This window comes from Gallinula chloropus (assembly GCF_964237585.1).
Source record: "Gallinula chloropus genome assembly, chromosome: 23".
Taxonomy (NCBI): Eukaryota; Metazoa; Chordata; class Aves; order Gruiformes; family Rallidae; genus Gallinula; species Gallinula chloropus.
Window position 1 is genome coordinate 617276 of NC_140108.1, and position 22147 is coordinate 639422.

General features: G+C 46.0%; 1 protein-coding gene across 4 annotated transcripts in view; it reads right to left on the reverse strand.

Annotated features, from left to right (window-relative positions):
• Positions 1–19348: 19348 nt before the first annotated feature.
• VPS13D (vacuolar protein sorting 13 homolog D) overlaps positions 19349–22147 on the reverse strand; it is a gene marked incomplete at its 5' end in the record, with an annotated part of 105182 nt that continues 102383 nt past the window's right edge. For all 4 annotated transcript variants that reach the window (XM_084274448.1, XM_084274447.1, XM_084274446.1 and 1 more), the window contains 2 exons: positions 19349–19962; positions 20705–20945. In XM_084274448.1, coding sequence (XP_084130574.1) covers positions 19831–19962; positions 20705–20945 — 373 coding nt within the window. In that variant the 3' untranslated portion in view covers positions 19349–19830. The remainder of the gene's footprint in view (positions 19963–20704; positions 20946–22147) is intronic.

The window sequence follows — 22147 nt, forward strand, 5'->3', positions numbered from 1 at the left end:
TCTGCTACTGCAAAAAAACCCCTTCTTCACCCACTTCAACTAGTATGATACTACTGAACCCTAAAACACATTCAGCTTCTCTGATAGCCTGTTGGCATAGCTGAGGCTTAACAGACATGCTAATGAAATGAAATACAGCCTTGGATTTCTTTAGGAGGGATCTGATGCTGACACAGAAAAATAATTACAAAAAAGTGATGTCCTGCAGCAGAGGTTGCTACATACATTTAAACCCAAAGAAGCCATGTACAAACAGCTATGTTTAATCATTCCACAGAAAGCTCTATTTCATCAGTAAATCAGGATGTAGCATTGAGCCTTCTGACCTTAGTTTCTTTGTTTTAAACATACAGAATCAGTGCACCTTCATTCCAGTTTTACAAATGGGTTTCTTGATACACTTCCCCTCTGTTGAAAGAAATTAGAGAGTTTTAACTTATGTAAAAAATGATTTATTTTTTAATTCACACAAGCCCTACTTGCAGCTCTGATTCCCAATATCAATTAAGAAAATAATCTTAATTCTTTCAAACTCTTAAGCCCAGCATTTAGGAGCACTGATGCTTTTGGGCTAGACATGGCACATTTCCTTTGATGCAGTCTGGTAGGTAGCATTGCAATCTTCAGTCCTACCCTTCAAAATCCTCTCATGTAGTCAGTCAGATTTGCCAATGGCTCCTAACTGCACACAATGAAGGAAGCTACATTCTACCTTTCTTCTTCAGTGAACTGAGTTCTTGCAAGTGAACTCTTAGAGAAGACTTTCTTTTGAATGAGCCACAGGAGCCACGCTGAGTTTCTTTTAGCTGGGTTTACATTAGGTCTGATTTTTGCTGATCCCCTCATTTTTCATCATTTTGCTTGTCTCTTCCAATTGTTCCTGTTGTTTGAGAGTTTCTGAGCCAGAATGCTGTGCATGCAGATTTTTCACCTCTGCGCCTTCCCTTCAGGCAGTCTCTCACCTGTGTGTGCCTGGCTCCACACCTTCCTACACATGAACACTGCAAAGTGCCCAGGGACTGGCTTCCTCTGGAGCATTAAGAGCACAGAGAACCATCTGTCCAAGTAATAGAAACACAGGGCAAGCCCTGAATTGCAGGGTACCCACCTATGCTGTGTTTGATGACTTCTGGTTATCTGCCACTCAGGAATATTAAAATAGATTGTTTTAATGATGCCTAAAAGTGACATTTTTGCAGTATAAAGTACATATCATGCTGGATATGCTTTAAGGCTGGATGGGCGACTCATACTCTGGTCATCTTCATTGCAGCTAGCAGTAGTCTGACATGGGCAATTCTTGCTGTAAAATTAGTTTATTTTTATTTTGAAGTAGCCCAGATTATTTATAAATAGACATTTTTCAAATTTTCATTTATCAAATGCTCTATATACTTAATTGTTCTTGGCCAGTGGTTTACTTGCAAGCTACTCACCATAAGTGCTGCTTTCTGAGTGCTTGCCATTCATTGATGTATAGTTTTCCTGTGGAACTGGCCATCAAATGGCACGGTGGCTTTGCTTTCCCCTGGCTGGATGCCATCCAAGCCCACAGAAAGCTTTTTAGGGGCTCCAGTATGTCTGATGATGACTGTGAGATGGCTTCTGGCAACAATATTAATGCAAATGCATACTTGAATGCGTTCTCATGACATACTCCAATCCTGTGATCAAAAACGTGCTTATAGACATTTTCAAGTGAAAAAAAAACCCCAAACTTGGGATACTGTCAAAAGTGCATTTGCCTTTACTTAGAGCAGCCAATATTCACAGTTTGGTTTTGTTTCTTTCACTGGATTCACGTCACAACCTCAGACTGTCAGGGGAAAAAGAATCACACTGTGCAGGTCCTGGAAATAGCTAATTAATACAAAAGTGACCTCCTGATATCGGGCCGGGCATATTTCCACACAAGGGGAAGGGCATTATGATTTGGGGGGATTTGTTTTGCTGCTTACTCACCTCTAGTTCATTTCAGAAAATAAAACTGCAAGTGGAATGTAGTTGCTGTGCCACTTGTGTTTGGAAAGCGAGCAGAGGAGGGGAAAGAGCCGGAGGATGTCCAAATGCACTGAGAGCACTTGGGGTTTAGCAGAAACCCTGTTCATCTTCTCCCTCTTCACTCTGACTGCTGAGTAGAGATTTGAAACTCCTGTATCAAAGCTGCAAGCATAGTGTTTGGACATACCCCTCTGCAAACCTGGCACTTGGGTTTCTGTTACACACATATATAGGGCAAGGCTGAAAGAGAATTGCACAGTCTTGCTTGGCATCACAGAATGAGAGGATAAATGATGTACTGATGGTATAACTCTGCAGGGTGACCCTAAAGCCTTTGCATGATAGAAGACTAGACCATAAGTTCCCAGCCTACATTCAGACACCAGGGCTAAGATCCAGGCTTGACAAGCACAGCAAAATACAGTATTTGCCCACGAACTGGTGCTTATTACTCATGTTGCTCCATACAGACAAATCCTAATTTGTCCTCAGGTTTTCACAGTTACAGTGAAAACCTTTCCTTTATATTACAGCTTCCTCTTAATGCCACAATTGCAACGCTTGGTGCCTTGAAACAAGGCCTGAAAGCCTGTCCCTCCGGCTCCTCCTGGCTAGCTTGCAGAGGTATCTTTTGGGGGAAGATAGCTGATGTGCTAAGTTGGCCTAGAAAAGCAAAGGTTCAGCGCATTTAATCACAGAAATGTTTGCTTGGGGGCACTCACCATGGGTTTTTTTTTTTATTCTTGGAACTTTTAGCAAACCTAGCCTTTGTTTGCATTTTTCTGTGGTATGTGTTTACTGTTCATTTGTGCTGCACATGCTGTGAGAAATTAAGCCATTATGTCGGTATTTTTTTCCTTTCTCCTGCTTTCATTTTCATACACACACACACCCCCCCCCTTAAAAATCCTTACAATTCCTTTCATTATTTGATGTTAACAGGACAAAAGAAATAAATACTTGAAAGAAGATACAAGCTGTGTTTCTGTTTTACTTTGGAGCTGCTGTGGTAACTGAATACCAGTCTGCAAGGTCAAAAAGAAAAAAAAAAAGAAAAAGAAAGAAAAAAAGGAAAAAAAAAAACCTGCCAGAAAACCTCAGCACTCAAACCACAGGTTGCATTGCTTATTGTAAAGCAATTTTCAGCCCACATGCCTAAAGAGCATAACAGTTGCTCTGTAAATCTCCGAGTGTTTCATATAGTTTCCTTGTCATGTGGCCATTAAGTTTTATAACCTTTATATTTCAAGTGAAACAATGAATGTGAATTCCTTCTAAATGTCCTAATAGATTCCACATGTTAGCAATTTTTAATATTTTGGTTGCTCAGTAGGTAGCAAACCCGCCTGTGGGCCGGTTGGTCTTGGCTGCAGACCTCGGACGTTGCCTCGCCAGGGGATAAACTCCCGCTCCCGCCGAGCAGCCGCTGCCCAGTGCCTGGTCCCTCCATCTCCCGCCGACGCCTGAGATCACTGTCAAAACACGCCTCGGCACCGCGCTGTCCTGCCAGCAAAGCCCCTGTGCTGTCAACTGGGACTCAGCCTGTCCCCAGCAGCACAGCCTCACCCCACGCTGCCCAGGGGATGGATACTGTGCACCCCTTTCCTCACTGACAGAGGATGGATCCTGTACGTGCCACCCCTCAGTGCCCAGGGTATGGATCCTGCGCACCTCTGCCCTCACTGTCTAGGCTATGGATCCTATACATGCCACCCCTCACTGTCTAGGCTATGGATTCTGTGCGCCTCTTCCCTCAGTGCCCAGGGTATGGATCCTGCGCACCCCTTCCCTCACTGACTAGGCTATGGATCCCATACATGCCACCCCTCACTGTCTAGGCTATGGATCCCATACATGCCATCCCTCACTGTCTAGGCTATGGATTCTGTGCGCCTCTTCCCTCAGTGCCCAGGGTATGGATCCTGCGCAACCCTTCCCTCACTGACGAGGCTATGGATCCTATACATGCCACCCCTCACTGTCTAGGCTATGGATCCTATACATGCCACCCCTCACTGTCTAGGCTATGGATTCTGTGCGCCTCTTCCCTCAGTGCCCAGGGGATGGATCCCGCGTGCCCCTTGGCGCGCTGCAGCAAGGGCAGCCCCATCTGCTCGGTAACGGCCGTGGGAAGGGGCGGAGCGCTGCGGCCTCTCTCGCCCCCCGAACATTCCAGAGCGGCGGGCGCGGTGGCGCGGAGCCCCCCCCGAGGGGAACCGAAAGGGGTTTGTCGGGGGAGAAGTGGTGGTAGCGAACCCCAACCCATCGGGGCGGCCCTGGCAGGCCCAAGCGCTGTGGAGCCGCCTTGGCCAACCTGGCGGGGTAGGTGGCGGGGAGTGGGGAGAGCGGAGGCCCCGCGGAGGGTGGGTGAGGCGCTGCAGGCCGGCGGGGCGCGCCCCGGGGTGTGTGAAGAGGCTCTGGGTTGACCTGGCTGGAAGGCCGGGCGCAGCCCGGGTCGCTAACGACCTGACAACAAGCCGAGTGCTCGTTATCGGCTTGGGAAGGCGTATCAGCGCCACGATCCGCTGCGATTGCCCGCGATAGCTGCGGGTGAGGCCGCCGCCCCGCCGGGGCCGCCACACGGCCTGCGGGAGGGAGCGGAGCCAGGCCCGCAGCCCCGCGGCTCGCCATGTCTGGTGGGGCCCGTTGCCCGCAGACGGGCCGATTTCCCTCTCAACGTGTGTAATTTAATTTGTTTCAGGCACAGCATCTACAGCTCTGGCAGTCAGCCTGCCCCTTAAGCAGAGGGGCTGCTGTCGGAGCTAGTGCAGGCAGCCCCTCATGCCAGAAGCAACAAGTGGAAGCGCACCGAACCCCCAGTGCCTGTGAGCGGGGATTTGCGGCTGGGAAGCTCCGTCTGCCATCGCAGGGAAAGATACTCCCTCTGACTCGTGGGATCGGCAAGAAGAAAAGTACCTGCTGAGCGGCCTCAATGCTGAGTTCGCCATTGCTGCTCTCTGTGTTCCCTGAGGTTTGGGGAGGAGGCAGCAGAGTGGTTGGGATCTCTTGGGGTTTCCTTCCCGAACAGCAGCAGGATTTGAGTTGGATAAGTTGAAAAGAGAACATTGGGTTCCCATCAAGCTCGACCTATTAATTGTCATTTCTAATGTGAAAGCTGTTTCTCTGAGCAGCTGGGTTTTCACAAGCTCCTTTCTGTTCTTAACAAACACTGGCTCTTTTGGGATAGCTGGAATGATTAAAATCTCTGCGTCAAGTCAGTGGTGTTTGGCTTTAAAATAGGGTGATTTTTAAACTGCAAGTTGTAAACTATTTGAGCTGCCTTTCAGTTAATCTTACTTTTAACCTTCCCGAGCTGATACGGTATCCTCTGAAGTATTTTTGCCTTGCTGTGTGGTGGATGGAAAGAGCAGAGAACAGGGATATGTGGCACTTGAACTCCTCCGTTGGTTTAATGCATCGTCTGACATCTGCTGCATCGATCTGATGCGGTTTTACCTCTCTCAATAGTTTCAGCAGTTTTGGAGAGGTGTTAAAAAACCTCACAAAGGCTTTGAAAGTTTGTACAAAGAACTTTGTACGGGAATTACTGCTGTTACTGCAGCAGTTTAATTATCCTGATGCAATGGTGTGTAACTGTGCTGGTCCTGCTGCTGTTGATACAGGTACTGGGTGGGTTGTGCAGTGTGTGCTGAGGGTTTGGTGTGTATCCTCTGTGCTCTTAGGGACCAGCCTGAAGTTTGATGTCTTCCGGACAACCTCTCTTGGCTCTTTTTAGCAATTTTCATGCCTTGAAAATATGCAGGGGTTAGGTGGGGGATGCTGGATTGTGTTCTTTGATAAGCGCCTGGGATTCCTGTAATAACAAGGACTCTTTGTTGCAGCCTGGTCTTTGGCTACCTTGGTGTGGGAGTGGTGGTGTTTGAAATGGATGGTGTCACTGAATTAGTGACCACATCAGAACTACTCTGGTCTGCACTGCTTCCAGACAAATTAAGGCATGTGTCAAGGCGAGGTCATCTGGTGATCCTGAGAAGGCAGTTTAATATTATCCTTAGACCACAAGGAATTTCCACTTACTGTAAAGCTGTCAGGCTGTGTGTCCGCCCCCCCCACCCCCCACCCCCACAACCAATGGGACAGCAACTTTGTTCTCTGTGTACAGTGATGCTGTTAGTGGGGTTTTGGGGCACTGTGATGATACAGATAATAATAATCTGTTTGTTGAGAGGTTCTACTGGAGCTAAAGCAGCTTAGGTGTATCAAAGACCTGGAACAGCTATAAGGTCCTTTGTCAGGTCAAAGAGCATAATGCAGTTAAGGTTTACAGGAAACATTTATTCTTCTCAATTAGCAGAGTCTGGTCACATCCTAACTCACTGTCTTGTAGAGGCACAGAGTGCCAGCAGGCGGGTATAAAAGCGTGTTGATTCTTGGAGTCCAGGATTAAACATGAAAGAGGACTGGCTGCTCAGTGGAGCAGTGAAAGCACGGCAGGTTTGGTTTGCGCACTGTTGTCTGATGAGGTATCAGGTCATTGAGAAGGCCAGCAAATAGACTTTGTGTTGCCCCAGAGAGTGCTGGGAGCAGTCCTGAGCACAGCAGGAAAACAATGAGAGCCTGCCAGAGGTGTGTGTGCTTGGGCAGTTTTTCCACTAGTTTGCATCACCTGATGGGGAGCTCTGACGTGGTGAATCAAGAGGTGGCACTGGATGTGTTTTCTAGGAGGTGAAATTGGTGCCCCTGCTATTGCCTGTGTGCAGAAGGTAACCTCAGGATGTTCTTGTCACACTTTTTGGGTACAGAGTGAGGGCGTGCAGGAAAGTTGTGGCCTGTCACTGAAAGGGAAGCTGCTCAGCCATTTCTGAACAGAGCCCATTCTGTATTCTGCAGCATGAGTGCCTTATGGATGCATCAGGGTCCATGGATCAGGGAATCCTTTGCTCCGAAGAGCAGCAGTAGCCCGTCTCACTACCCCAGCCTTTCCTTCAGGAATTTCATGGGATTTGAAGGGAGAAAAACCGTTTAGCACCTTCCTGTGTATGCTCTGTGCTGTTGCAGTTACTGCTCTGTTCTTTGCAGCATGTCTGTTGTGTTCCTTTTGAGCATCTGGAGCTGCAGATGAGGTAATGGGCATAATGGGCTATCTTGGAGACCATGAAAGTAGTAGGCACTGCGTGAGGGTCCCCATGCAGGGGCTGCTGAAGTGGATCAGGAGCTGTTGTGAGTTACCTTGGGAAGTGCTGCAGCCTCCAAAGAGCGATGGGGTGCGGAGGAGGTGAGGGTGCAGGGTGGGTGCCATCCAGCCATGGGAAAACTGCTAAGTTTGAATGCTGTATCAGGCAATGTTGCTGACTGCAGAACTCTTCTGCTTGCTCCCGAGGATGAGGCCATTGAAGTTTAGAGCACAAATAACTATTATCTCTGGAGCACAAGGGCTCTTGCTCGGTACTCGGCCCTCTGTCCCAGCCCCCGCTCTATTCAGCAGGGTCAGGGAGAAGGGAATAAGGGGCGGTGTCTTTGGCTGACATGAACCCGCTGGGGAGGGATGAGAGGAAGGGGGTCTTGGGGGCTGGGTTCAGAGCAAGGTTAGCCAAATATCGGATAAATTAAGCAAGAGAAACAGACAGCTCAGCTTGCAGTGAACTTTTCACCCAGCTAACCTGTTCCTCACCCTGCATTGCACAGGTGGAGTACAACTCAAGTAGAGCACAACCCTTGCTCTCCCTGACTCCTTTTTTTGGCTGCAGTGTAAGGCATGGCCAAGGGGAGAGCAGGGACTGGAAGGAGTTTGATTTGCTGTTTGGAGTCCATGAAATATTATCCTTCTAATTGCTATCTTAAGAGCACTGAAGTTAACACCACTAATTGCACAGGGGTTAGCCGTTACTTGCTCCACTGTAGAACGAGGACCAATAATTTCTAGTCACAGAGGCTGGGGAAGAAATTCCATACTTCAGAGAGCAAGGAACAAATGACAGTGTCTAAACAGGGATGCTGAGAGATTCTTTGTGGGAAAACACAAGACTGGTGGGAATTCAGTGAATTCTGGTGTTTATATTTCTCTGACTTTTCTTCTGCATTTGCAGTGCAAGTAAATACAAATAATTGCTGACAGATGTTGTAAAAACATAGCATTATGCTAACCATTAAGCTTGATTTTTTTCTATGGTGATAACTAGACATGACATACTTGGGCTCTTACTCATATCACCTCCACATAATGGGCTTTGCTCTGAAGCTGCGGTATGGTACCCGGAGCTGCCTTTCTTCTCTAAACCCTTTCCAAAGTCCCTGCTGCTTCCTCTCCCAAGAAAGCTCCAAGCAAATTGAAGTGACTTTCTTTTAAGCAGCTGCTTTGCCACAAGCAGTGTGTAGTGGGTGAGGCTGAAGGTTTTGGTACACTTTCTTAGACTGTTTTTCCCTTTCATGGTGTGGCAGGCTTGTTGGAGAGTCATATCTGGTAACTTCAACCTAGTTTTTAGCTAAAATCTCTGTTTTGAAATTGGGACTCTGGAATTCTCCCCAGATCTTCCTTTTTCACTCATTGTAGGTAAGGAAGGTCTGAAACCAAAAGAAGCTACCCAATGCACAGTATTTCCAGGAGTTGACTCCTGTGTTTTATGTGTGTGTTTGTGTGTGCTTCAGTTCCATGAAACAGGGGCCTTGCAGACCCCTCTTCAGAAACTTCTACTGGTGCTGCACTTTCAGATGGCAGATGTCTGAATTGGAAAAAGCACTGTATAAACTAGAGGTAATCTCTGACTCGAGGAAGCTGTGAGCCTTCCAGGAACAGTGACTATTGTCAGATTTGCATCCTGTTCAGCGCAGAACAATCCTGTTCAGCACACAACAATGATTTCCACTCCCTATTTTAGATCTGGGGAGGAGGTCCAGTTCTTCTGGACTACATGTAAATGTCATGTCACATACTGCTCCTCAGCTGCTGCCAGGCTTACATTAGGTGACTGGCTGCAGAGTAGTCCTGACAGCATCTGCCTTGGCATCCCAGGGTCCATGGTGCTGTGGAAGGATGGGAGTGCAGAAAGACATGACCACGCTGTCCAGATATGTGTTAGGGTCAGCCCCACGTTGCTGTGGAACAGCTGGTGTCAGCTGTCCTACCAGTACCACTCTGCTAAGGGACAACTTGTGAGGACAGGCAAGGGGAAGAGAGGCCAGGCCTGCTGTACAGACATTAGCAATTTGCTTGTGTGTCTTATATCAGAGGATGAAAATCTAATTTTCCTTAACATTCAGTATTTTGCCCATCAGGTGAGAAGCAAATGCAGGTTGTATGCAGAAGCTGGGTATTTCTATTGTCAGAAAAGGTTCTGTAGATGGGGAGAAGTGGGGATGTGTTAGCAGGTGTGGAGAAAGGGAACATGAACTGTAGTTGTCATTGAGGTCCTGAGCCTGCCTGCTGCTGATGCTACTAGTTGTTTAGCAAACTGGTTTTGCTCTCATGCAGTTAAAAAAGGTAGAAGAACTAGTTGAAATGTGCATAAGGCAGCACTGCTCCCTGCTGCCCCTTCCCCTGCAATGACAGGAGCAGTTTTGTGCTTGGCAAGCCCCATCAAAGAATGGTTCTGTCCAAACTCGCTTGGTTTCCTTCACTTGCTTTGGGGGTTTGCTTTGGTTTTGTTCCCTTGGGATGGTTCTGGCTGGCTGATTGTACAGCTTGTAGTTTCAAATGCAGATACCTCCACAGGGGATGGGATGGGGCAAAGACAAGTTCAGCGGTCATCAGATAAGTGAGACCACTCCTTTTCCATTGGGTTAAGCAGATTCAGCAGAGCTCTGCATAACATGATAATCTTCCTAAAGACAAACTTGCTTGTCTGATCTGTCAGAGTGGGTGTTCTCCACAAAGGTCAGTGAAGTTTCCCAGACCCCTTTGCTCATTCACCTGGTGGCTCGAAACCCTTGTACCGGGCAGGCTTCTTTCTTCTACTGTATGTTTTACTGCCCCTTGAATGACATCCTTTAAATGATGAGTCTCTGAGAGATGATTCATACCAAAAAAGATCTAATAATTGTTACCAGTTATTCAAATCCGTGGTGCTGATTTCCCGCATCCTCCCACTGGTCCCTTGAGCTCCCCACCCACTCGTTTTTCCTAATAATTCCCAGGCTCTCTGCCTGGAGCTTGGTATGCCCTCTTCTGTGTTACTGTGCTAAGGTGTAAGGATCTAGCTCTCTCCAGAGGAACAGTGAGGGCATCAATGCAGCAGTCTGCACAGGCAGATAGGAGCTGGAATTGAAGTAGCAAGGTAATTGGCTGCTGGCATCTTCGATGAGGCTGCAGACGGCGTTCACAGCACATCTCTTTGGCTCTGCTGTGGTGGTGGCAGTCTCTGAGGTAGTTCAAAGCTAGGTGAGTAAAGTGTCTGCAGGTTACAGTGTTGGAGTGCACAGAACTACAGGCTGGAGTCTCTAGAGGAGTTCTGCAAAGAATTACCCTAATTACAGAATCTGTGGCTAGCAAAGATTTGCACACTAGCACACAGCAGCCCCTGTGCTGCTGCTGTCCCAGCTTCTAGCTATGATTGTTTCTTCTTTTTCATAAATAAAGATCTCCAGCTCATGAGGCTTGTCTCTCCAGCACTGTGAACTGAAGTCTGCATTGTGCGGTGATTCAAGTTGTCAGTGTAAACAGCAAGCTGCTGTTGAGAGCAGCTGTATTTTCTTCAAGCAGCTCCTCAGCCTGTCCCATTTTCCTATCATATTCTCTTTTCATATCCCTGTGCATTCTTCCTCGATCTTGCCTGTCCAAGTCCCCTCCACATCTGTGTTCTTGTTGTTTGCCTCCCTCGCTCACTCTTAGTACAGGAGCACACTTGATTTTACCCAGTTAGATGGCTCTGGAGTACCAGAGATGGAAGAGTGAGGCTGGATCAGTTCTGGATGCCCACAATGAAATATTTCAGAACATATTGAGATTAGGGCTCTGCTGAAATTCCAGAGTTGATTTTAAAGGTATTTTTGGCTCTCTTAGACTCATGCAAGGCCTAAAAGTAACAGAACTTTGTAGACATACAGTCGTACAGATCTACAGAACTGTTCTGTCCTAAGCAAGGAAAACAGCACTCACCCTCCCTGTTTATTAGGCCTGGGGCTGGGGTGATAATCGGACTTTGAGGGGGTGTTAGCTTGTTGAAACTTGTGCTGTCAAAAATCCTTATGCAGGAGGCAACAAGCTGCTTCTGCTGTGGAGCTTGTTGGTTCACTCTAGCTGGGAGGGGCTGGGATGGCCACAACGGAAAAGAAAATGTTCTCCCTGGTGTTTGAGGTGAGCTGTGCATGTCACAGCTGGGGCCGGGACAAGCAGAGTATACTGAGGACACAGCGTGCACACTAGGGAAGAGGACACAGAGGGCCTCTTCAGATGACTCCTAAAAACACAGTTGGTTTCCTGGTGCTCTATTTTAAAGGAAAAAATCCCAAACCCTATTGTTTGGGGTTGCCTATAGAGGAGATAGGAGGATATGTTATGATAGTAAAGGGATGTAAAGCATAATCCTCCCCTTGCTAGCTCGCTTTGGGGTTATGTTGGTGGTTCTGAGCCATGCAAATGAGAGATGATCAAGGACTGTGGCTTGTTAGCCCTGTTTCTGCAGCCTCGGAGGCTGATTCCCCAGATAAGCTGACAGCTCTTTGGGAGAGAACAGCTTTACATAGCAACCTCCTCTTGCCTTGGACTGCATTCGCTGCTCTGTTCAGGGCTGGGAAGTCCTGTGTAGCAGAATGAACTCACACGAAAAGAGCAATATAGCTGCCCCCCTTTCTTCCCTTCTGGAAAAGCAAGCGGATTTATGGCTCTTCTTGTGTGTGTAGTAAAGCTGGCACCACAACCCCTACTTTGTCAGCGGTGGGACAGTTGGGGGGAAGAAAAGCTTGGCGTAACCTTTATGTTATTTATTACCACTTTGCAGCCCCCTGGAAAATGAACTTTAGAAAATTCTGAGCCGATGGTAACGGTGAACACTGGGAAAACCCGGGAATCAGCAAATCCATTGTGTTGTGCTGACAGAAAGATACTGTTACAACACACTTTAGCTGCCAGCTTGCTGCAGTCACTCAATCCATCATGGTGGGCTGTTGGATCACAAGCCAGTGAAACTCAGCCTGGCGTGTTATTTTAGTCTTACATGGACTGTGAGATAAACGGGGCATGAACCGGCCCCCTGGCAGGGGGTCGACCCCTAGCGCCCTCATTAAAGTGCCAATCAAAAAGAGTAATGGAACAGGGAATGGAAAGCTGGCTTCTTCAGCCTGTTACCGCGCTCGGTCTGAGCAACTCTCACAAGCCAAGGGAAACATTTCTCTTCTGAATAGGAGCCAGACCTCCAGAAATGCCTCCTCTTTGCTTGTCTCTGAGAGCAAGCGCTGGGCTCCTGGGTGTGATGCTTGCGGTGGAAACCTGCTGGTCACTACTACCTGTTCAGCACGGGGAGAAGAGCTGGTGAATGAAGCGTAGGGATTGTGCAGATGCTGGTTCTGCGGAGCAGGCGGGCACCGTGCTGTGCGTGTGTTGCTCACGGGTCAGGCAGTGGAGTGGTTTCTCTTGTGCATTGCTCACATTTCAGTGTTTTTGTGTGAAAGATGCAGAGGAACCTGCTTTCTCCCCATGGCAGCCTGCTTACCACATCAAGGCTTGTGAGGGTGGATTCCTGTGCTGTGGGGGATTAGGGCACGCTTCCTCGGGAGCCCACAGCAAAGAGATCCTGCCTGTCTTTGAGGGAATGTGCAGCTTGAGCTCAGGCACACATGCACTGCTTGTCATTTATGGTGAACATCTGAAGAGACAAGTAACCTCCACTCTGACGGTGGCTGCTTGTCTTTCAGCTTCTCAGTGCATACAGCACTGCCGGTGCTGTGGTAAAGGCTGTGTGGCCTGTGATGGGGTCCGGGTTCCTGGTGTGTAACACATCTTCTTCTGCATGTCACCTTCCCTCCTCTGTGTGCTGGGAGGAGAGGGCAGAGAGGTAGCTGCTGAAAAGACAGGAAGGTGGGTGAAGGTCTGTGGATTTAGCATTTGAAATCCGGAAGCTCAAAGCTGGGGAGTTAGCTCTTAAACCTGCTTATAAATGTCAGCCCTCTGTGTGATTATGAACTTGGCAGCTGTTTATTTTTGCTCATAATGTTTTATCAGCAGATGCTTTCTCCAGGTAGATATGGGTTTGATTTATTTTTTTTTTAATGTGTAGGATCAGCAGTTGGAATCAGTGAAGCAAAATGTAGTAACTGGCTTCACAGTTCCAGACGTAAGTGTGAGCAGCATGAGCACTGGATTCTCCTGCCACATGAATAACAAGGTGGTCAAATTTCAGGGTGGACTTAGTGTTGCATACTGAGGCTGGTCCACATTAGAGAAGCCCTTAAGAAGCATTAGAGGAAACTAATATGGCTAGCAAGTAAATAGCATGATTTGAGATCAGCTTTATACTGAGCTAGGTCAGAAAGAGTAATTCTACCCATTTATATATTGTGTTGTTGTATTCTCCAGATAGCTGGTGTAAGAGTGCTGTCTCTGCATAATTTGCTGACCACTCACAGTGCAGCTGCTGTTCTGCCACAAATAAAAGGTGTATTCTGGCACAGAAGGTAGTGCTAAATATAAACTTCAGATTTCTGGGATGTTTACCTCTAATACTGTTCCCTCCCTACTTGGAGATTAAAAGAAATCCTGAAAAAAAAAAGGTATTGGCATGCAAAGGATTGTTCAGAGGGCCCAGAAGTGCATGTTGGCAGAGGGGAAGCATCACCAGCGGTGTTCTCCCTGGGATTTGAGTTGCCAGGCCAGGGGATTGACCTTCCCAATACAAAGTTGGGTGGGCATCTGGTCCTGCAACTGGTGGTTTGCTTCCCCTCCTCCCTGATAGCCGGTGGTTTGTACTGCTGATTGTCAAGTGTTTGCCAAAGGCCTAGAAGCAACACTCATTGGGTATGGTGAGTCACCCTCCCCAGGTCAAGGCAAATGTTTGCTCTTGCTGTGCCTAGAGGGCTGAGGGACAGTTGGTATGACAGACTTTTCTATTTGTTAAAATTTCTCTTCAGCCACAGCACCCAGGGAACTTTTTGCTGGCATTTTCAGTGTGCAGAAACCATTGTTCTGCAGCTCCCAGGCACAGTCCTTGTCCTTTGGGTGACCCAGCCATTTATCCAAAATGTAAATGCACATGAAAGCTGTTTACTTCTCTCCTGGCCTTTTAATACTTTTGAGTCAGACCAGAGTAGGCCTGAGGTGCCCGATACTCTCATCCAGGGTGAGAACTCTTTGTGCCAGGCACATTGCTTGGGCAATAGTGTGTCAGCTGCAGAGTGAAAAAAAAGCCAAAGAACAAAAGGACTGTACAACAGGCCATTAATAGCAGTGATATATTGCAGTAGGCATGCATCTCTTATGTAACTGCATCTCACTCCAAGATTATTCTAATTTCTATACTAGAATGTGCTGTAGTTCTTGTGAGGAAAATAGCAGATTTTTTTTCCACTCATGTTTGGCAGTGGGTAATGAGTAACCTCTTTTTATTTGGCAAGCTTGCTTTCATGTGATTAACACTGCACTCTCTTTTACATGCAAAGCCAGTCAGCATGCAAGGACAGTAGGCAGCCTGGGCTGGTGGAGGGTGTCCCTGCCTGTGGCAGGGGTGAGATGGGATGGGCTTTGAAGTCCCTTCCCACGCAAACCAGTCTGTGAGTCTGTGAGCCAGCCCTATGTACAGGTCTGATGCTGGTCTTTATCTTCACTTTCTCCCACTCCAGGAACATCTGCTGATAGAGAGCTGTGAAAAGTTCAGTCAAACTGATCAGTGGCCTTGGGTAGTGAAACAGCTGCTCAGCGTGGTAACTTCATGGTGTTACTGAGACAGAGGCCTTTGTGCTGCCCCAGTACCTTTTTTAAAGCTGTCAGCACTGGGCCAGCTACCAGTAGGTTCTGATAAACAGGCTGTAATAAAGTTGATCCAGTAACACAAGTGGGGAATTGGAAGTGTTTTGGTCCTAGCCCTGCATTTGATAACACTACACATCACAATATGTACCAGTAAGAGCCTGCTATCAGACCTGGATGGTGCAGAAGTCCAGACTGGAATCCAAACCTCTGGCATAGTATTTTTCCCAGACAAATAAGACTGTGTGTTCCTTCTTTGTAATAGCTATGCTTTTAAGAACAGAGGGGTTTGGAGTATGGCCATCATTTTTCAAGATATAAAAATAATGTAATGTAAGCATACACACCCCCAGAGTATTCTTTGTAAGAAACCAAGTTGTGGAAATGGGTTTTGAGCCACTGTTGACTTAATTAAAATGGGTTTTTTTGGGGTTTTGTTATACCTTTGCAGCAGCCCATAACCTGAAGAGAGTGTACTCCTCAAAACCTGCTGTTTCAGACCCAGCTACCAGAGGTGAAACCATTGTGATTAGGCAAACAGAAACATGTTCTTCTGAGAAACAGAGCAAGTGAGGTTATTCCTAGAGGAGTTATCATCTAGTGCATCGTGCTCTGCAGGGAACAGGTCAGTGCCAAGCTGTGTTAGAGACACACAAAAAAGAAGTATGAAATGTAGTTGGCCAAGGATCCTAGGAAGTAAGTATTCTGTGATGAGAAAATGAAATAAATGCTGAAAAACCATCGTGCAGTCTAGGAAACAGGGTAGCAAATAGATCAAAATTTCCTTGTCACAGGGAAATGTTATGATTATTTCTCAGTTTTGAGATGCAGGCCATTTAGCCACTTACATTCTCTCCACAAAAATGTAAGCACTGCACTTTTTTGGGTAAACAGCATTTACAACTTAAGCTGTTCAGCTCACAGATTTATTGGAAATCTATTCAGGAGCAGGATGGGAAGGCTGTTGCTCACATCTTGCACACTGTTTACCTCATTTCAGGCATTTCACTTCGTTTTGTAGTTCCTGTTTCACTGCCTAGGCTTTATTTATAAAGGGCTGAGTTTAAGTAGGTAACAGAATTGTTTATGGTCCAGTAAGGACTAGAACAAAACGTCTGGTTCAGCCTGATTGTACCATAGTAAGATGCAAAGTACATGTAGAACTGCATGGCTGGTTTAAGTGGCTGAATTACCAAACTGTTTTCTCCCAGTTTATGCTGTGACATCAGAAAACCATTAATTGCTCTTCCTGGGAAGCCCACGAGCAGGCACCTTATCTTCCCCACTGACCTGACCTGTGCTGGATGCTGCTAGAGCCCAGAGCTGTGTCTGGGAATTACCTTTGGTTACAATACCAAAATCATGAATGGGGGTGGGGTTTACCCCTTTTAGCAGCTGGGTTATTATGCCCAATGCACACACCCCACACCCCATCTTCACACTTTGGCCTTACCAGCTTGGTTACCTGCAATAGTTTCTTCAGCAGAACATCTCTCAGTACCCTCTCCCCATTCCTGTTAGCCAGGCGCTGAAACCAGTATGTGCCAAAAATAGTAATTCTCTGATATTTTGATTGCTTTGTCAGCTACAGGGCAGCAAAATGGAAGTTTGTAGCCACAGCTGTGGATTTTGGGCAGACCAGAAAGGCCTTCTGAGGTTTTGCTTGTCCAGAAAAAAAATATGCCATTGCTCTCTGTGGTGTTCTGCCTGTCTATTTTGTGCATTAAAAGCTTGCTTACCTAATGCTGCCACGAGCCCATCTTGTTCTAGTGACAGCAGGCTGCCTGGGTAAGTGTTAGAAATGTCAGGATGCATTTTTTTTCCCCCCATAAAATTACATGAATGCCTCAAGTGCCTCTTTGTTTTTTTGGAAGGTCATTGTTTGACGTGACTGGCATTGCGTGGCTGGGGCAGGTGACGTGCATGCTGAGGTGTTTATGTAGCACAAAAGCATTTATCACCCGTGTAAGAGATGTCTGGCTTTCATTTTACAGGATGTGCTGCTGCTTTGAAGTTTAACTAGCTTAGCACCTAAATTCCCCACTTTTTTAAATGCCTTTTAGAAAAATTAGACAGTCTCAGACACATCTGAGTGTCCTGGGCAGAGACAGGCGGTGTAAGGACGTCTGGGTTTGACCTACAGAGACAACCACCAGGCCAGGGGCATGGCCAGGTTTTACCTTAAGCAGCAGAATTTTGTGATATAAGAACAGACTCAGGGGTTGTTCTGCCACAGACATGTGTCTAACAGAGAATTATTTATTTCTGTCCTCTACAGTCATGTTCTGTGCCTGCACATAATTAATGGTTTTGCAAGCAGGGACACATGAAGAGCGTGGGTGGAATCAATTCAGTGCACTTCTCCAGAGTTCAAGCAAAGTAACTCCTTATGTCAGTGATTGTTATTTTGCATTTCTTCAGTAGCAGCTCCAGCAAGAAAATAGTGTTGGTCAGGTTAGGCAGAAAATGAGGTGTCAGTTCTCACCAAAATATAGGTAAAATCAAAGCTGATGGTCTGAAGCAGAGTGTTCCTACCTCAGCATGGCACTGGGTGGGCCATGAGGTTTTTTTTTTTAAATACTGCCTGCATTGTTGATGGATTTGTTAATCTTTATTAGAGTGTGAAGGTGAGCAGCTTTTTATAAAGGCTTGAGCAAAGAGGCAAAGCTGGGTTACTGCCTCTCACCAGGGACATTTTTTTCCTTCCCAGCTTCTGCCATTTCATCTGCTTTCATGGATCCCACAGTCATACTTCCTGGGTGAACCCAGGCTCAGCTGGTAAGCATCCTGTCTTCTCCCAGCTCAGAAACCGAAGAACTTTGCAAAATTTAGGACATGGAACTATTGTGTTGTCTTGTCTCCTTACAGCTTCTTTTTTCAGTTCTTCAGACTGAGCAAAAGCTGGAGACACACACTTACTCCACACCTCCTCTGTAAACTGCTTTTGAGTATGGCTCCTGGAATCTGAAAGTTCTATTTATTTGCTGACTAATAGTGGTAGTAGTGCCAATAGCAATAGGAAGGCTGCAGTAAGAGTACTGAAATGACCTTAAAATAGCTGGGCTACAGCAACAGAGAACATGATTTGGGCTTTCAAAACCCCAAAGTTCTGATTCAGTTTGGTTTGGCATGCTGAATGATGCAGTGTGCTGCTTTCAACTACCCCTCACTCCCTGTCATCAGCACTGTGTGTGTGCCCCTGAGAGAACCAGCCTTGGCCACAGAGGAGTGAGTGGCTCCAGCGGAGCCTGTACAGGAACAGCACTGCAAGCTGCTGGAGGAGTCCATGGTACTGCTACGACTGGGCCAGTAGTACACTTGCCAAAGGTTTTAACAATGATCTGTTTAATCACTATCAGCAGTAAAGGGTGTTCTAAGCACAGTCCAAATGAAGCAAGAACAGAAGTTAGCTCCATTGGCTGCCGTGGCTCCCAGAGGTCAGGGTACCCAAGGGTTGACTAGCAAACTACTGCTCAGGTGCTTGACTCTTAGACCCTGATACAATTATTACAAAACTTAAGTGTTCAAGCCATTCTTCTGTAAATTTTCAGCACAGAGCTGTGAAATCCTGTTCATTCCCCCTGCCCAGCTACTTTTACCTTCTTTAGGAGCCAGTTATTTGCAGCATTAAAGAATAGTTTTGCAGTGGAGAGAAGCAGGGAGTCTTGGTAGTGGAGTCCACCAGGACCGACACCTTCAGGCACCGTTGAGCCAACACACTTGTTGAGTTCTACATTTTACTTAAAAATTACACAGAGAAATACCCAAAAGTGTATATTCAGTGTGTTACATCAGTTTCATTTGTGTAACGGACCGGTGGAGTTTGATTTCCAGTCACAGACTGTACACACATCTACTGGTACTACTGGTACTACTGGTACCATGTTCTCTCCTTGTAAGTGCCCTCATTGCTCAACCTTCAGCTTGGGTACTGTTGGTGAGACAAACATGGATCTGATGTACAGCATTTGCAAAAGCATGTTATTTTTATTATTGGAAAAAGTTTCATTCTGAAGAGGCTGTCACGAAGACAAATGGTGCAGTGCTTCCCTCTCCCCCACCCTCCCTGCCTTTCCAGCACTAGCAGAATTCCACACTACCCAGCCAGCTCCATCCGCTGACTCAAGCTGAGTGAAGGGAAAAACTGAAGTTGAAGATTCCCATTTCCAAGGCTGCTCACTTGAACTCCCTGCAAAAGAACTTAGAAGGGGGGCCCTTCAGCAGCGCTGCACTCAGAATGGAATCAGCTGCTTGCTTTCTAGTATTTTGAGAGTGTAATTCAATTAGTCAATCGTTACTGCAGTATTTAACAAAATGCAGTTTTTTGGGGATTAAAACCGAGGATGAGGTTGCAATGTCACACTAGGTATAGGTGCAGTTGGCTGTATTGGTGCTTTAAGAAACAAAAAGAAAAAAAACCCAACAATCAACCCCAAACAATGTGCCCTAATCACAGTGTTAAAGCTCCAAACTACAGGGCTGTGCTCCAACAGCTGCAATTAACTCTTAATTTTATTATTTAAATATTTTATCTACATTCCTGCACTGTGAAAATCAGCTTTCTCAAGAAAAAGAGAGAGAGAGGAGAAGGGCTAGTTTCAGGTAGTGCAGTAAGACTCAGTATATAGCTCCTTTAATTTCTTTACACAGTAAACAAGACTTCTATTTATACCAACACCCTGGTCTGTACTTTCTTATTTACATGGACACTTTTACATATATACATGTTAGCAAAATACAGGGCTTCTCCCAGAACCAAACACATTTCAGCTATAGCTTTGTTATACAACTACTGCTTAAAAAAAAAAACAACCCAAAAAGGAAAGGAAGCCCCCCTCACTTGCTTTCTTATGCACAATGATTCCATTCAGCTAAATACTAAAATCCTAAATACTTCCATCCCATGAAGTGCTTCAGATACACCGGTCGGCTCCAGACCGATACTTGCAGTTCACTCTGGCAGTAAGGAAAAGGTTTCAAGAGTCCAGCTCTAATTGTTCTTGATTTTCACTGAGCCTTAACATAAGCTGTTGTTCGTAATAAAGGCTCTTTGCATAGTTAATTTCTTGAGATAGCTTTACTGCAAGAGCTTCAGATTTCACTTTCACCTGCAAAAAGAAATGGGATTTTTGTTAACGTGGTTCTGCTGTCACCTAAAGCACAATATATTTCTTTTCTATTCCTTCACTAACAAGGAATTAGGTTTGAGGCTTCCTGTAAGGAACAGAAACATTTCACTGGAGATTCCCTCTCAGAGCTGAGGCTGAAGTAAGGAAGAAGTGACAGAGGGAGAGACAGGTAAATAGAGAGAGGTATTTTAGGATGAGAGCAGAAACATCTTGCAATATTTTAAGTTATTTATTTCCTTTGCTTCCCCTCCTACCTTTTATCTGGCTTGTCTGTTTGGAATGTAAACTGACTTGGGTCAGGGGTGAGCTTGTAACCTTGCCTGTGAAACAGACCCCTGAACAACTACTGTAATGAAGCAAAACACCCTGCCATGGGTTTGAGGAGTGGGAGCATGCACGGCACAGACGTCCTTTCCAATCTTAGGTACTTTGCAGTAAAAAATACAATGCATAGGAGAAAGTAAAGGAGGTCAGACAGACAGCACAGCACAGCCTTTCTTGGGAAAATGTACATCCTACTGTAGTAACAATGTAGATGTTGCCTTCAGCTTTCCTCAGGAGTTGAGGGAGCAACTTCTCTAGTCACCATAAGCAGCTATTCCCACTGCCAGCAGAGTGGAATCTTCTTATGCTCAGGACTACGAACACTTCCAGCACCAGCACCCGCGTAAAGGGGGACAGAAACCCTGCACCAGTGAGTCAGGAGGTGCTGGAGCCTTACCATTGGCTTCTGTTGGGATGGGCCTGGCATTGCTACGCCACTACTTGTGTTAACAGCTTTCTTGGTCAGCTGTATATACACATTCCCATGGTCTTTTGAAACCAGGCAGTGGTAGAGATCATCGTACTTGACTTCTAGGAAGATGGCCTCACGGTCTGTGTAATCACCGCTCTTGAGGAAATAAACAGCTTTGGATGAAATGAGAACACAGTAGCTGTCTATGTTCTCCACTGCTATGAAGCTGCAAAGAAGAAAAAAAAAAGCCACAATTATTCACTTGAAGTGAAAACCAGTAAACTAACAAATGTCTTCACCTGTCATGTACCCAGGGACCTTCAGAAGCCTTTTAGAAAAATCAGTAGTGTAACATTTTGTGCAATTCATCTGTATTCAATTTAAACTGTTCTTAAAAAAAACCCCAAACCAACCCCCAAGCTGATGTAGTACCCTCTCACCCAGTTAACAAAGATCATGCTGTAAATCAAATATTAGCACTAAATGCCTGGCTTCTAGCTCTGGACATTAAAAGGGCATATAAAAATATCCTTTAACAAGGCTTAAGAAGAGTAATTTCCTTGCATGGGAACACTGCAAGTCATTTAATTGCAAGTTCAGTTCCACTGCTGCCATGTGAGAGGTTTGCAGACATTTATGACAAGAGCATTATCCTGCTACACATTGTAAACCTACTGTGCTTCCTTTTACCACACACCTCCCATGCCTCTGAAAACAAAAAACAAGTTTAACCTGCTGCCTAGATCAGTAGCTAGAAAAGAGAAATTAGCTGTTTAACACCAGGGTGAAAGGTTAAGCAGCAAGCAGGTTTCCCCAGAGAGATTAGGCTGAGTGATGAATAGTGGAGGTAGAAAAGAGTGAATTAAGAATATTGAGAATTATGATGGCAGAAAAGGTTGATGTGTTAAAAAAAACCCCAACCCAGCAGCAAGGAATGCCACAGTGAAATGGGTATTTCATACACAACCTCTTCCACATCTGATTTACTATCAAAACAGCCCTCACCAGTGAGTTTGGGAAAGTCAGAAAAAGATACAAACCCCTAACTAGGAGAGAGTGCTGAGCAGAGCAGCACCACTCACTCCACAACCCGTACAGGGAGAAGCCCACCTGTGAAGCTCAAGGTTCTCATGCTCAGGTCAGGTAGGGTCAAAATTACTATTTTCTGACCCATACAACTCTGCCTGCAAAGCAGTCCAGGCTTTGGCATCAAGGAAGATTGTCAATACGAACAGTTTTTGGTAGATCAGAGCAGCTCAGCATCTCCAGAACCACCGTCAGCTCTACCATTTAAGTCACACTGTAAATTACTCTGAGCTTTACCCAACTAAACCCATAGCTATTAAATGGGATTTTAACAGTCAAAAAATGTTTCAAAAGGTCTGAGCATGGGTTCTTTCTGTGATATAGAAGAATAACTCCATAACT